Source organism: Colossoma macropomum, unplaced genomic scaffold (genome assembly GCF_904425465.1).
Source record: "Colossoma macropomum unplaced genomic scaffold, Colossoma_macropomum, whole genome shotgun sequence".
In the NCBI taxonomy this organism is placed as follows: Eukaryota; Metazoa; Chordata; class Actinopteri; order Characiformes; family Serrasalmidae; genus Colossoma; species Colossoma macropomum.
Window position 1 is genome coordinate 410,762 of NW_023494809.1, and position 12,187 is coordinate 422,948.

The following is a 12,187-nucleotide window of genomic DNA, read 5'->3' on the forward strand; positions in this document are numbered from 1 at the left end:
GCCAGTCTATACAGCCCATATATGGAAAATGGTTACTGTTTTTGTGATGTCACAAACATCCTCATTTACAAATACCCACCTTTTCAGCCTACAGCAGTTTAGCCCCGCCCACTCACGCTGAAGCTGTGGAGGGTTTCAGCCTGGACTGCTTTTTTTTGAACAAGGCACAATACGGGACAGCCAATCAGAACAGAGCTAATGTGCATATGTTATTTATACAGGGAAATATTGTCACGTAACATGAATGTAATATGAATTATGACTTTTGTTGCAGAATAAAGATGAATACCCAACTGATTTCCTCATTACTCAAGATAAAATATGAACACATCTAGCTTTTTGTGCAACGTTGAATATGTTTTATGAAGTACGGGGCCCCCTGGTGGCCTGGAGTGCTTACAGCAAGACACTTCTCTGATACTTGGCCTATAAACAGATCAGTAAGAAACACAGTAAATGGCAGATTTATTGTGTTAATGTTTTTCTGCTGTTAAAGAGCTTCACACGGCTGACAATGCGGCCATGTTACTGAGAGTGAAAACAGACGAGACTCAACACTGAAATAAATACACAGTATTTGAGTTATAAACTGAAGAACGTTTAGAATCAGTGAAGTTCATGTATAAACACGCTGAATTACTGAACAGCAGATCAACATGTTTTTCAGTCAGCTAATAATTAATTATTACGATCCTTAACAAGGACATATAAAAGTAATTAGCTTATATAATCACACCTGTACCGCTTTGACTTTGGACTTTCCACAGAGAGAGAGAGAGAGAGAGAGAGAGAGAGAAAGAGATGATAGTAGCTGATAGTGAAAGCTAAGACGTGTAAACAGCTCTGTAAAGTAAAAGAAACGTCAAGGTAAGAACTTTTCCAGCTCCAGCTTTGCCTTATAAGTGAGTGGACAGTAGAAGAGTGTATGTATATTTGGGGCTTTAAATTCAGCTTTGATTTCAGATACCTTAATTTAAAGTGCTTCCAACAGAAACAATGCATTTTCATTTAGATTCTGCATGTCTGTTCACTCAACTGCTTTAGTCAGTGGCGTCCAGTCCTGGCTCCGATGAACCTCTGTCCTGCACATGGTGGTGTTTTTCCTGCTCTGTCGCTGCTTTGCATTATTATAAGGAGTATCTTAATATCTATTATCAAATCAAATAACTATAACTCTTCTCTGGAGGTTCAACTGGGCCAGTCTTTTTCTAATCAGATTAGACCACACCTACAAAAACTACTGTGAATGGATAAAAAACTATATTGTAGGTCGCTTGATTACTCGCTATGCAGTGTCTGAACAAGGCCTGTCACAATTACTACACACTCGCCTGATCACAATCAGTTTAAACCGACTTTAAAGATTTAACAGCCGCATTACGCTACAACAAACAACTGGACTGCACTGAACTCAATAAGGCCTCGCGAACAAACGAAAGAAGCAATCTAACGTTCTCATTTACGTGTGAGCGCAGCAGTAATCTTTCTTTATTTGTTAGCTCTGTGCTAATTTGAATGTTTTTAGCATGAGTGCTAGCAGAGTGAGTGTTTATGTTCCCACTCTGGTGAGGAATGAATGGCTCTGCTTAACTCTACACATAAATCTGTGTAACTGTGGGCGTGTGTGGGTGTGTGCGGTACTGATTACACTGTACAGTCAGTGTAGCTACAGTAAACACAGCTAGCGGGTAACAATGCTAGTCAGCCAATTTGGCCAATTTAGGCTTGAATTTTAATTATTTCAAAAAGTGAACAAGAATAGACAAATCGATAATCACAACTACTTACATGTCAATTAATTGTCAGTAAAGATTTTATGATCGTGACAGCCCTACTCTCAACCAAGCTAATGCTCTACTGTAGGCTAATAGCTGAAGTGCTTTATCTAGTTAGCCTTGATAGCAGAGATATAGAGGGGTCCATTAAAGACATCCCCACCCCCCTATTAACTATTCATTATGATGTGAGCAATGTTCCTCCTCTTGTAAAGCTACATTAGTTTTTTGCCGCTGCAAGTAATATACAGTATATACAGTTTTAACATCCCTGGTCAAATTCCATGTTGTTGCTGATTTTCTAAGTGTAAATAAGTTAAAACGTCCTCTACAGAGACTCACTTCTGCACATTTTAATGCATAATTGGAGAAAACATTAAGCATAAAATATGGCTTTTACAAAAGTTGTGACACATTTTATATTTTTTCCTCAATACATTCAAGTTAGCAAATAAATAGAAAATCCATTAGTAATGCCTTATTAACCATGTGGGAAAGGACAGAAACCACCTAGCAACACCCTAGCAACCACCTGGGATACCATAGCAACCACTCAGTAATACACTAGCAACCGACTGGGATACCATATCAACCACCTAGCAACAACCTAGCAACCACCTGGGATACCGTAGCAACCACCTAGCAACAATGTGGGATACCATAGCAGCCACTTAGTGGCACCTTAGAAACTCCTAGTATACCATACCAACCACCTAAAATACCATAGTAACTGCTTGGAAACACCTTAGCAACCATCTGGGAATTAATTAGGCTGCGAAATTGCAAAGTTTGTCTGCTAACTTGTCCTGCAGTTCTTGAGATGTTGACACCATTTCTATTCCAGAATGATCGGTCTGATCAGGAACGCTGTGCTTGTGTAAAGGGTTTTAACTGGACAATTAGTTTTTGTCCAACAATCGTTAAATGATGATTTTTTCCCATCGTATGGATGAGCAGCAGAACTATGTGGGGAAAAGTCTGTGCACCCCACTTATATCACAATGATACAAGTACAGTAGCAACTCTCTATTAATCATGTGGGACACCCTAGCAACCACCTGGGATACTATAGCTACCACCTAACAACACCCTAGCAACCACCCTTGGGTACCACAGCAACAACTTATCAACATTCTAGTGACCACTTGGGATACTTTACCAACCAGCTAGCAACACCAGTTATTAAAATAAGCAGCTCAATCGCTTTTCAATTGCCATGGTCAAAAATTGATTATTGATTTATTAACCCCTCCTCTACAGAGTAGGCGGAGCCGCAGGTTGCCATGGTTTCTGCCCAGGAGCTCCTGCACTCCCACCGGGAGGTCCTGCTGGACTGGCTGAGTGTAAACCCCACCCCCCTCCTGCGCTGGCTGGCGGACGCCGGCGTCCTGACGTCAGAACAGTACCGGGCTGTGCTGGAGCGCTCCCCCACCAACAAGGTGGCCAACGTCCTGGAGCAGGTGTGCGCGAGCGAGCAGAGCAGCCGAGCGTTCCTGCAGGTGCTGCGGCAGGTTCAGGGTTATTACTGCACACAGCTGCAGGAGTGGATCAACCAGCACTGCACCGAAACACCACCAGAACCACTACCCAACCCACCGGGAGGTGAGGGAACACAACACTGCAGCTAAAGACTCACAATAAAACGATAGTTTACACCAATTTTTCCCCCTTACCCCAAATATATACACACTCAGAACAAAGGTACTAAACTGTCTCTGGGTCAGTTCCCCTCTTATCACTGGGGTGGTTCCCCCAAAGGCTCCATCTCAGTACCTTTAGTCAGGGAACATAACTGAACCATAATCCACTGAAATGATATGTTCTAAGCTGTACTGACTCCACACACCCCGTCTCGTCTCCAGGCTTTTATTTTACTGATCTGTTTAAAACATTCGGTTATGAAAAGGTACAAATACGAACTTTTCACCTGGAGAAACTTATTTACAGGTACAAAGTTGTACCTTCGAGGGAACATTTACATTGTTTGTACCTTGATAAGTGAAAAATCTGCCTGCACAGAACCTTCATATCTAACAGTGGTACTGTGAAAAAGCCAGAAACCACTCAACATTAATTTTATGTCCAGTCAAAACAGCCATTAAGTGCACACATTTGACAGAAAATCACACAGAATCCTCACCAGCTCACTCTCCTCTCAGCTGTGTGAGTCAGTGAGTCTCTCTCCCTTTATTCCAGCCTCCATTCTCTTCAGGAGACTCACTTTTAGTTCCTCAAAGAATCTGCAGACACACCTCCAAAGTTCAGTGTTAGAAGCTGGTTGATGATTTTCTGAAGTGATCAAACACATTCAGTGGTGTTGAGGTCTGGACTCTGGGGTGGTCAGTCCATCATTCAGCTTCTTTGTTTGATGTGTCCGTCTCCTTTTCTCAGTGAGGTTCTTCTTGATCAGCTACACATCCTTTCAGACCCACAGCGCTGAGTCGTCTTCTCACAGTGGAAGGATGGACAGAAACACCTGTGGATGTTTTCAGATCTGATCAGCTTGATTTTCTCCTCTCTCTCAGAGATGAAAGCTTTAAGTGCTGTTTATCTGATGGGGGCAGTTTTGGGGTCCACCAGGTCTTCCAGGTGGTTGTTAGGAGACACATTTTCTCTGTAGCTTTAATCAGTTTTTGAACTCCAGTTTTGGAAACCCCTGTTTTTTTAACTTGACTTTCTCATACAAGTGGATTATTTGACATCTAATCTCCTCACAAACATCTCCTGAAAAATCTCTAACTTGTACTTAATGGTGTCTGAAGTTTACTTCTATAGTTTTAGCAGTAGAGCAACAAGGCTAATATAGTTCATATGTAATGGAATGTGTGCTAACTGCGCGCACATCATTACATTTTAGATAACAAGTGTGTGATGATTTAGCCATGCAGTTAGCACCATGCTAACTGGTGAGGTATAAACTTCCATTACTTGTTAGCTACATTAGCCTCGTAGCTCCAGTGCTAAAACTAAAGGATCGAACTTCAGACGCCAAACACGTCTGGGGTGATTGAGTACATTTAGAATGAGGAGTGGATTTAGATTTTTCAGCACTCTATCAAAGACATATCAGTTATTAGCTGATAATTAACCAAGAAATTTCAACCGCGGTGTTTGTTTGATCTCTCGGGAGCTGTGAAAGGAACCTTAGCCCTCAACAGCTTTTCATCTTTTATCAGTTTATTCTCTGAGAGTTTGGCAGCGGCTCAATGCAAACATTATTTTCCTGATTAGTTAAGATGTATTAATATCAAACACAGCATCAAAGATTATGCTGAAGCCTGCCAGAGTTGGCAAATCTCTGTTTACAGCTTGATTGTTTCTTTATTGTTGCAGGAAAAAAGAAGACCAAAAGTCTATTGTCTAAGTTGTTTCCCAAGGGCAAATCTCAGGAGTTCACCTTACCTCAGAAGGATGAAGGTAACAAACTGAATAACAAAATCAACTGCTGAACTGCTGAACTGCTGAACTGCTCTTCAATATCCACAACATAAAAGACGGCAGATTGACTGTCAGTTCCTCTGTAAAGTTAAATATTCTTTGTAAATGATGAATTTTCTGGTGTTTTTATTCAAACAGTGGCCAGTATGAAGCCTCGACAGAACCTGAAATCAGCCAGTATGAAAGGTGAGTTTCTAAAAGGTAAAGTGTTCCCTCTAAGTGACAAAGTCATCAAGTGTTTACTCACTAAGGCTGTTTTATACATTTAAAGACTCAGGGAACCTAAATCTGAGTTTTCTTTCTGATCAGGTTAATCTTGTTCTTGCAGGTAAACAGTAAACATGTACTAAGTTCACCCTTTGAATAAAGTTCCACTGACCAACAAATGGCCGCTGTGTTTCACCACCATCACTCTTCACTCGATGTAAACTGGGCGGTCCTAATCTTGGGTAACGCTTCCGTAAGCCTTCTCCTGACCAATCACAAGGCTGCGTCTCTGGCCCCGCCCACACAGAACAGTTTCAGAGTCAGAGAAACTCAGCGAGCTAAAGCTAACCCAGCATAGCTATAAGCTAGCAAGCTAGACCACCTGTCTGTAGCTGCCTCTCACCTCTTCATTCGTTTATCCAACACTGTTCGCTCGTTCGTTCCTTTATTCACACGCTGCTCCGTTTGTCCGCCTGCACAAATTTTATTTATACAGCACTTTTTACAACAGGTGTTTTCACAAAGCAGCTTTACAGAAAATCCAGGTTCGAGCCCCAAACCTTGAGAGGAACCAAGACTCAAAAGCAGAACCCTCCTCTGGTCATATTTATCACTTTTAACATATTCAGCTGTCATATTTATACTTATATTTTCATCCAAGCATTGGTGGCTGTTAAATATAACATACAAACATTTTTATATTTTTCTCTGTGACTTTAAAAACAAGAACTGACCATACAGCACAACTGTACACAACACAACCAACCATACCAATATGCCATTCAAAACTTCCTTGCAATAACACATTTCCACCAGAGAGGTCTCCAAATCCACCAACTTATTTAGTTGGTGAGATGGTTGAGCTGCACTATCAAGTTAATGAGCCAAGCCAAGCATTTTCCTATTGAAAACATTATTGTTTTTTGCACTGGTGCTCGTAACCGAGTCCAAAATCTGTTTACAAATAGCCAATCTGACGGGGACATCAATGGATGTAAAAACTGTTCGTTGGCAGCCTACTAAACATCCATAGTTGACCAAAATCTGTTTATAAAACTCATCAGGTACTTGTTTGAAATGGGTCTACTTTTTCAAGATGATGCAATTAGAAGCAGATTTCCTTCTCGTTCATAGCAGTAGTGCGAGACGTCATTGTACATATGTGTGTAATGTGTTTTTTGAAATGATTTTTAATACTGAAATCGTGGATTTTTCAGCATGACCTTTGCCTGAGGTTGCTTCATATGTGGCAGATGAGGGAATACGTTGAAAGAATATTCCCTGAACTCCTGATGGAAATTACATCATTTTAGACATCATTTTTATACCTTTTTGACAGAAAAATACAGCTTTAATGTGACACTGTCGGTCATCTTTTTAACAGCTACATCTGGACAGCTTTCATTTAAATCATAATAAAGCATGGGTTAAATCAAGTATGTCATGTACAATTCAACATTTATTCAAAGGCCAGATGCTCACTAGAAATATTTCAGTTACATCACTATGTTGTCCTGTATATAATTTGTTTTTTTCTCTTTTTCTCTAGTCCCTCTAAATGCTCACAAGAACACTCTTCTCCGTCAGACTGAGAGACTCATGAGTTATTCTGAGGGAGAAGGTCAGGACTCCAGCTCCCACGCCCACATTGACATCCGCTACACCGAGCTGTTTGTCACTGAAGATGACGAAGAGGGATTGCATGTCCAGCACGAATATTTCACATTTGCCAGCCGTCGGTCTCCAATCTACCCACACCAGACCTGCAGGCTGATCCAGCCCCGGGACCTACTCAGCCCTGAATCTCAAACGGGATGCCCCCCAAAGCGGGTAAAAGTAAAGGGCATCGCTGGGATTGGTAAAAGTGTGGCTATGCAGAGGCTTCTGTATGAATGGGCTTTGGGAAAAAACCTCCAGAAGTTCTCCTGTGTGTTTGACCTTCGTTTCCGCGAGCTCAGTCTGATAGACGGCCCTATAAGCTTGCATGAGTTGCTAGCATCCCGATTCCTGTACCTGCAAGACATTCTGCCAGAACTGTTCAAGCAGGCCGAATCTTTGCTCTTCATCCTGGATGGACTGGATGAGTTTAGACACCGTCTGGACTGGGATAGTAAAGACAAGGTCTTAACTGTAGAATCAAAGATTCCTGTCTCAGATCTGCTAGTTGCCCTACTTCGAGGAAACCTTCTTCCGGAGTGCTCGGTCATCCTGACTACAAGACCATCCATAGATGCACCCAAGCGGTTCTTCCGGCGTTGTTGCGTGGTCCTGGGCTTTCAAGAGAAGCACGTTGAAGAGTACACAATGAAATTCTACAAGGATCCTCTAGTGGCCAAGAAGGTCTTCAGCTACATAGCAAGGCATGACAACCTGTTTGCCTTGTCCTTCATCCCCCTCTACTGCTACATCATATGTTCTGCCCTGGCCGAGTTCTTCGCCACAGACTACAAGAGTGATGAAGAGTCCCTTGACCTCAATCCCCCGAGAACAGTCAGTGAGGTTTACTACTGTTACCTCTACACCACCATAAAGCATCACGCACTGAAGGACAAAGCTGAGACAAACTCACGGCCACAGATTCTGGCTCTAGTGAAAGAGCAGCTCATGAACCTGGGAAGGATGGCTTATGAAAACCTGCTGAAGAACAGGATCCTGTTTGACAGGGAAGATCTGGAGAAATTTGGCCTTGATCCCCGAGGTATCCGAAGCACCTTCCTAAGTCAGATTCTTGTGTCCGTGAAGGAGGAGAAGGTGGAAATGTTTGCTTTCTTCCACTTGACGATCCAGGAGTACCTTGCTGCCTTATTCTGTGTGGTCAGCTTCTCCAGTTACACAGAAATCCTGACAGGACTTGATTACTGGTGTTTTGGAGAACTTCGACCACCGACTGAAAGCCCTCCCCTCACTCTCAACCCTTTGCCTGCTGGAGATGATCTTGAACGTCCTCGTGTGGAGAACCTGCAGATGTTTACTCGCTTCTTTTCCGGGCTGGTGAGGGCTCGGCTCGCCAGGCTGCTAGAGGGGATGGCGGTGAACAGTCTTGGGGGAGATGATGGGGGGTTGCCCTCCCAGCTTGGTGATTGGTTTCAGAGCCAGTTTAGAAGCCGGAATCTCCCCAATCAGATGACTCTGAACCTCCTCCACTGCCTGATGGAGCTGCACTTGCAGGAGACCACCAGCAGGGCAGCACCAGAGATCAGGAAGCTGAACCTGTTTAAGATGAAGCTGAGTGTGGTGGACTGCGCTGCCGTGCATTACGTACTGCAGTTCTCTAAACACCTCCTGAAGGAGCTCAACCTTGGCTACTCCAACATCGGCAACAAGGGCTTCAGCCGGCTCGGGCCAATCCTGCATCGCTGCGAGTCACTGTAGTGAGTGTATTTTGAGAATTCTCAGAAAAATATAACTCCTTTTACTTCAACACATCCCTCACGTGTTTTCACAGATAACTTGAAAAGACGTGTTTCTAATAAGGTGGCCAGTTAGTCCTAGGTGTTTTTAATAAAGTGGCCAGTGAGTGGAAGGTGTTTCTAATAAAGTGGCCAGTTAGTGGTAGGTGTTTTTAATAAAGTGGCCAGTGAGTGGAAAGTCTTTCTAATAAAGTGGCCAGTTAGTGGAAGTACAAGGTGGGGATTTTTAATAATGTGGAGATGTAATGTTCTGTGTTTTTCCCTCCAGCATACGCTACAATTGCTTGGGGACAGATGCTGCAATCTTGGAGTCCGCTGTTCTGAAGTCGGAGGACTGTCAGGTGAAAAAGCTCTTGTAAGTGCACCTGTGTTGGGTTCCATAATTAATCCAGTCAAGCAGAAACACTTACATTTGTGTGTATATTGGCTCTATATTGTGTATATAACAGCACAATCGATCACTCATCCGGTGCCTTTATTGTTCCTATTATGTTCTAATCCAGCATGTGTGGGAATAAGCTGGGTCCGGAGGGTGCTCGGGTGTTGTGGGAAGCCCTGGAACACAACAACACTGTGGAAGAGGTTTATCTGGACATCACCGGCATCACAGAGTCGGGCACGGAGAACCTGGTCCAGTGCCTCAGCAAGAACACAGCGCTGAAGAGTTTAACGTAAGACAGAGAGAGAGAGAGAGCGAGAGAGAGAGGGAGAGAGAGAACAGCACCCTGGATGGTAGCATAACAGCAGTTTTCTAATAGTATAAGAATACGTTCCTCACGTCCGGTTCTAGTCTCAGACTGAAAGAAAAAACTGATTAGTTGAGTCTGATGAGTATGGAAAAGTAAACACACTTACTGTGGCCATTCAAGATACTAGCTTCCTTTCTGCAGTTCACATTTCACATCGCTGTTGTGGGAAGAAAATCTCGCATCTCCAAAATGGTAACTTTACAGGAGAACGAAAACACATACTTTATTTTTAATGTAAGTCAATGGAACCAGACTTTTTTCTCAGTAATTGTAGGTCATTTCTTTTGGTCCATTCATCCTGAAATTTACACACAATGTAAAGGGCAGCAGGCTTTTTCAAATTATGTCAAAAACAAAAAAATGACAAAAATGGAGATACGAGGTTTTCTTCCGACAGCAGAGATATCCAAAACATTTAGACTATTATATCTACTAATACGGGATTAATCGGCTAATATAACTGTTCTGCCTTCTCTGGTTTCTTTCTCTTTGCTGCTGCCATTGATTCAAAATTCTGTCTTTTAAAATGCAGTGAAACAATAGAATCCATGTCGCCCCCTACGCTTCCTGTAGTGTGTTACAGTGTCGCGTAGTGTGATGTGATCTTGTGTTCCTGCAGCGTTGTGGGGAACGAGCTTGGCGACGTTGGCTGGGAGCGGCTGAGGCAGCTGGGCCGGGTCAGGCCGGACCTCCGCATCATCGGTCACTTTGTGGATGACCTGGGGCTGTTGGAGGCCTACCTGGGCTGGGTGGAGGAGATGCGGACAGACCATGACCAGATGGAGTCGGTGAAGAACGCAGACGCTCTCCAGTCTGTCCTGAAGGGCCTGTGGTTCAGCGAGGGAACCGGAGAGAACGCAGTCAAAGCCAAAGAACTGGAGACCAAAATCCTGCAGCTGCTGAAGAACAGTGAACTGTCAGCATTGAGAGCGAAATGAGGAAACTTCAAACTGAATTAACACTTCAATCAAACCAATTTACATGGAAAACTTTTACATGGAAAAAATGAAAAGGAATGGAGCACATTTAGTCAACCTGTACATAGTATATTTTTTGTATCTGCAGCAGAAATAAACGAGTACAATTGCACTATTGTATAAATTTCATGATTTCATATCTATAAACTTTACATCTATCTATCTTTCTATCTATCTATAATTTCAGAAGTTTGGAATCACTTTCTATTGGAATAACATTTTTTTTAACATTTTTGTTATTTTATAGACAATAATTACTTATACAGTGTGGACTTAAATATCCCAAACTATTTATTAAAAGGTATTTTAAGACGTTTTTTTCATTTCTATCCATCCATCCATCTTCTGAGTCGCTTATCCTTCTGGGTGGGGGGTGCTGGAGCCTTTCCAGCGTTCATCAGGTGCAAGGCAGGAAACACCCTGGACAGGTCACCAATCCATCACAGGGCAGACACATAAACATATACATTGAATTCTGTTATAAGATTTAAATATATAGAAATGAATGTACTGACATATGATATGACCCTTGACATATGATGAATTCTGGATGTTAGTTTTATTTGCTCCGGGCGCTGTGGATAGGGCTGCCCACCGCTCTGAGCAAGTGTGCTCACTGCCCCTTAGTGTGTGTATGTGGTGTTTCACTGCACAGACAGGTTAAATGTGGAGGTGAACCTCCCCGTTGTGGGATTAATAAAGAGTAACTTACTTACTTGATTCCTGAGGCTCTTCAATGTTCCTCGTTACAGACTCATTTGACATTTCTTCATTTATATTTACAGCTTCATCCTGATAATTTGAAATCTGTAAAGTTGTTCAGGGCTAAATTAGATTAAAATCATTTCATACATTTATCTGCAACCACTGGTTTTATATTATTGGAAACATTGGCCTCTTTTCCACTGTTGAGCCAAAAGGTTCTGAGGGCCGTACTGTGCCGTTCTGCGCTGGTCTGGATTTGTGAGACTGCTGAATCAGAACCAGGAGATCCTTAAGAAAACTACACAAACGAGTGGCTAACTGCTAACAGCCTAATAGCTACACACACTACATCACGTTTGATTCTGTCTGTCACCCCAACACCAGTCAGTCGACTTTGCTCTCGCTGTTATAAGTTTTTATCGTCTATATTGTGATAGCAGAGCACCAGTTAGTCAAATCAGACCCACACTGAGGTGTTTGGATCTCTTTAGCTAAGTCAGCTAGTATTAGCTTAGCTAAGAGGCTGCAGCTCCAAACGCCACAGAACAGGTTCAGTTTCAGCTTTCTGTCCCTCTAAGATCAGCCGCTCAACTTCACTACCTCAGATCTGAGTCATTATCATCTAAATTTCTGTCAGTAAAGCTTTTGTTAGTCAGAATCAAACCTGTTCTGTGGTGAGCAGAGCTGGCAGCATGCTAGCTAAGCTAACGCTAATCGGCTATTCTCTTCTAGTTAGCTAGAAATTGGTGTCAGATTGAAGCTTTACTGAACGGTGGATTTAAAATCGTACACTGCTTTAATTTCATTAATGCAGCAGGATGCTGAGGCACAGTACCAACATAAACGTAGCTAAGCCGTAACGGTTCTGTGGCCCTGAACACGCTGAGCCCGTTTTTTAGGCGTGCGAACCGTGTCCGTGTGGAAAA

General features: G+C 42.7%; 1 protein-coding gene across 2 annotated transcripts; it reads left to right on the forward strand.

The window, feature by feature from the left end:
* Positions 1-755: 755 nt before the first annotated feature.
* LOC118798992 (NLR family CARD domain-containing protein 3-like) lies at positions 756-10,668 on the forward strand. 2 transcript variants are annotated; one of them, XM_036558655.1, is made up of 8 exons: positions 756-867; positions 3,036-3,377; positions 5,109-5,192; positions 5,352-5,399; positions 6,970-8,791; positions 9,099-9,185; positions 9,334-9,501; positions 10,199-10,668. In XM_036558655.1, the coding sequence occupies exons 2-8, from the start codon at positions 3,059-3,061 to the stop codon at positions 10,515-10,517; spliced, it is 2,847 nt and encodes a 948-aa protein (XP_036414548.1). In that variant the 5' UTR covers positions 756-867; positions 3,036-3,058; the 3' UTR covers positions 10,518-10,668. The 2 variants fall into 2 exon arrangements, with proteins under 2 accessions (XP_036414548.1, XP_036414549.1); XM_036558656.1 differs by having other exon boundaries at positions 824-867; positions 3,041-3,377.
* Positions 10,669-12,187: the final 1,519 nt, after the last annotated feature.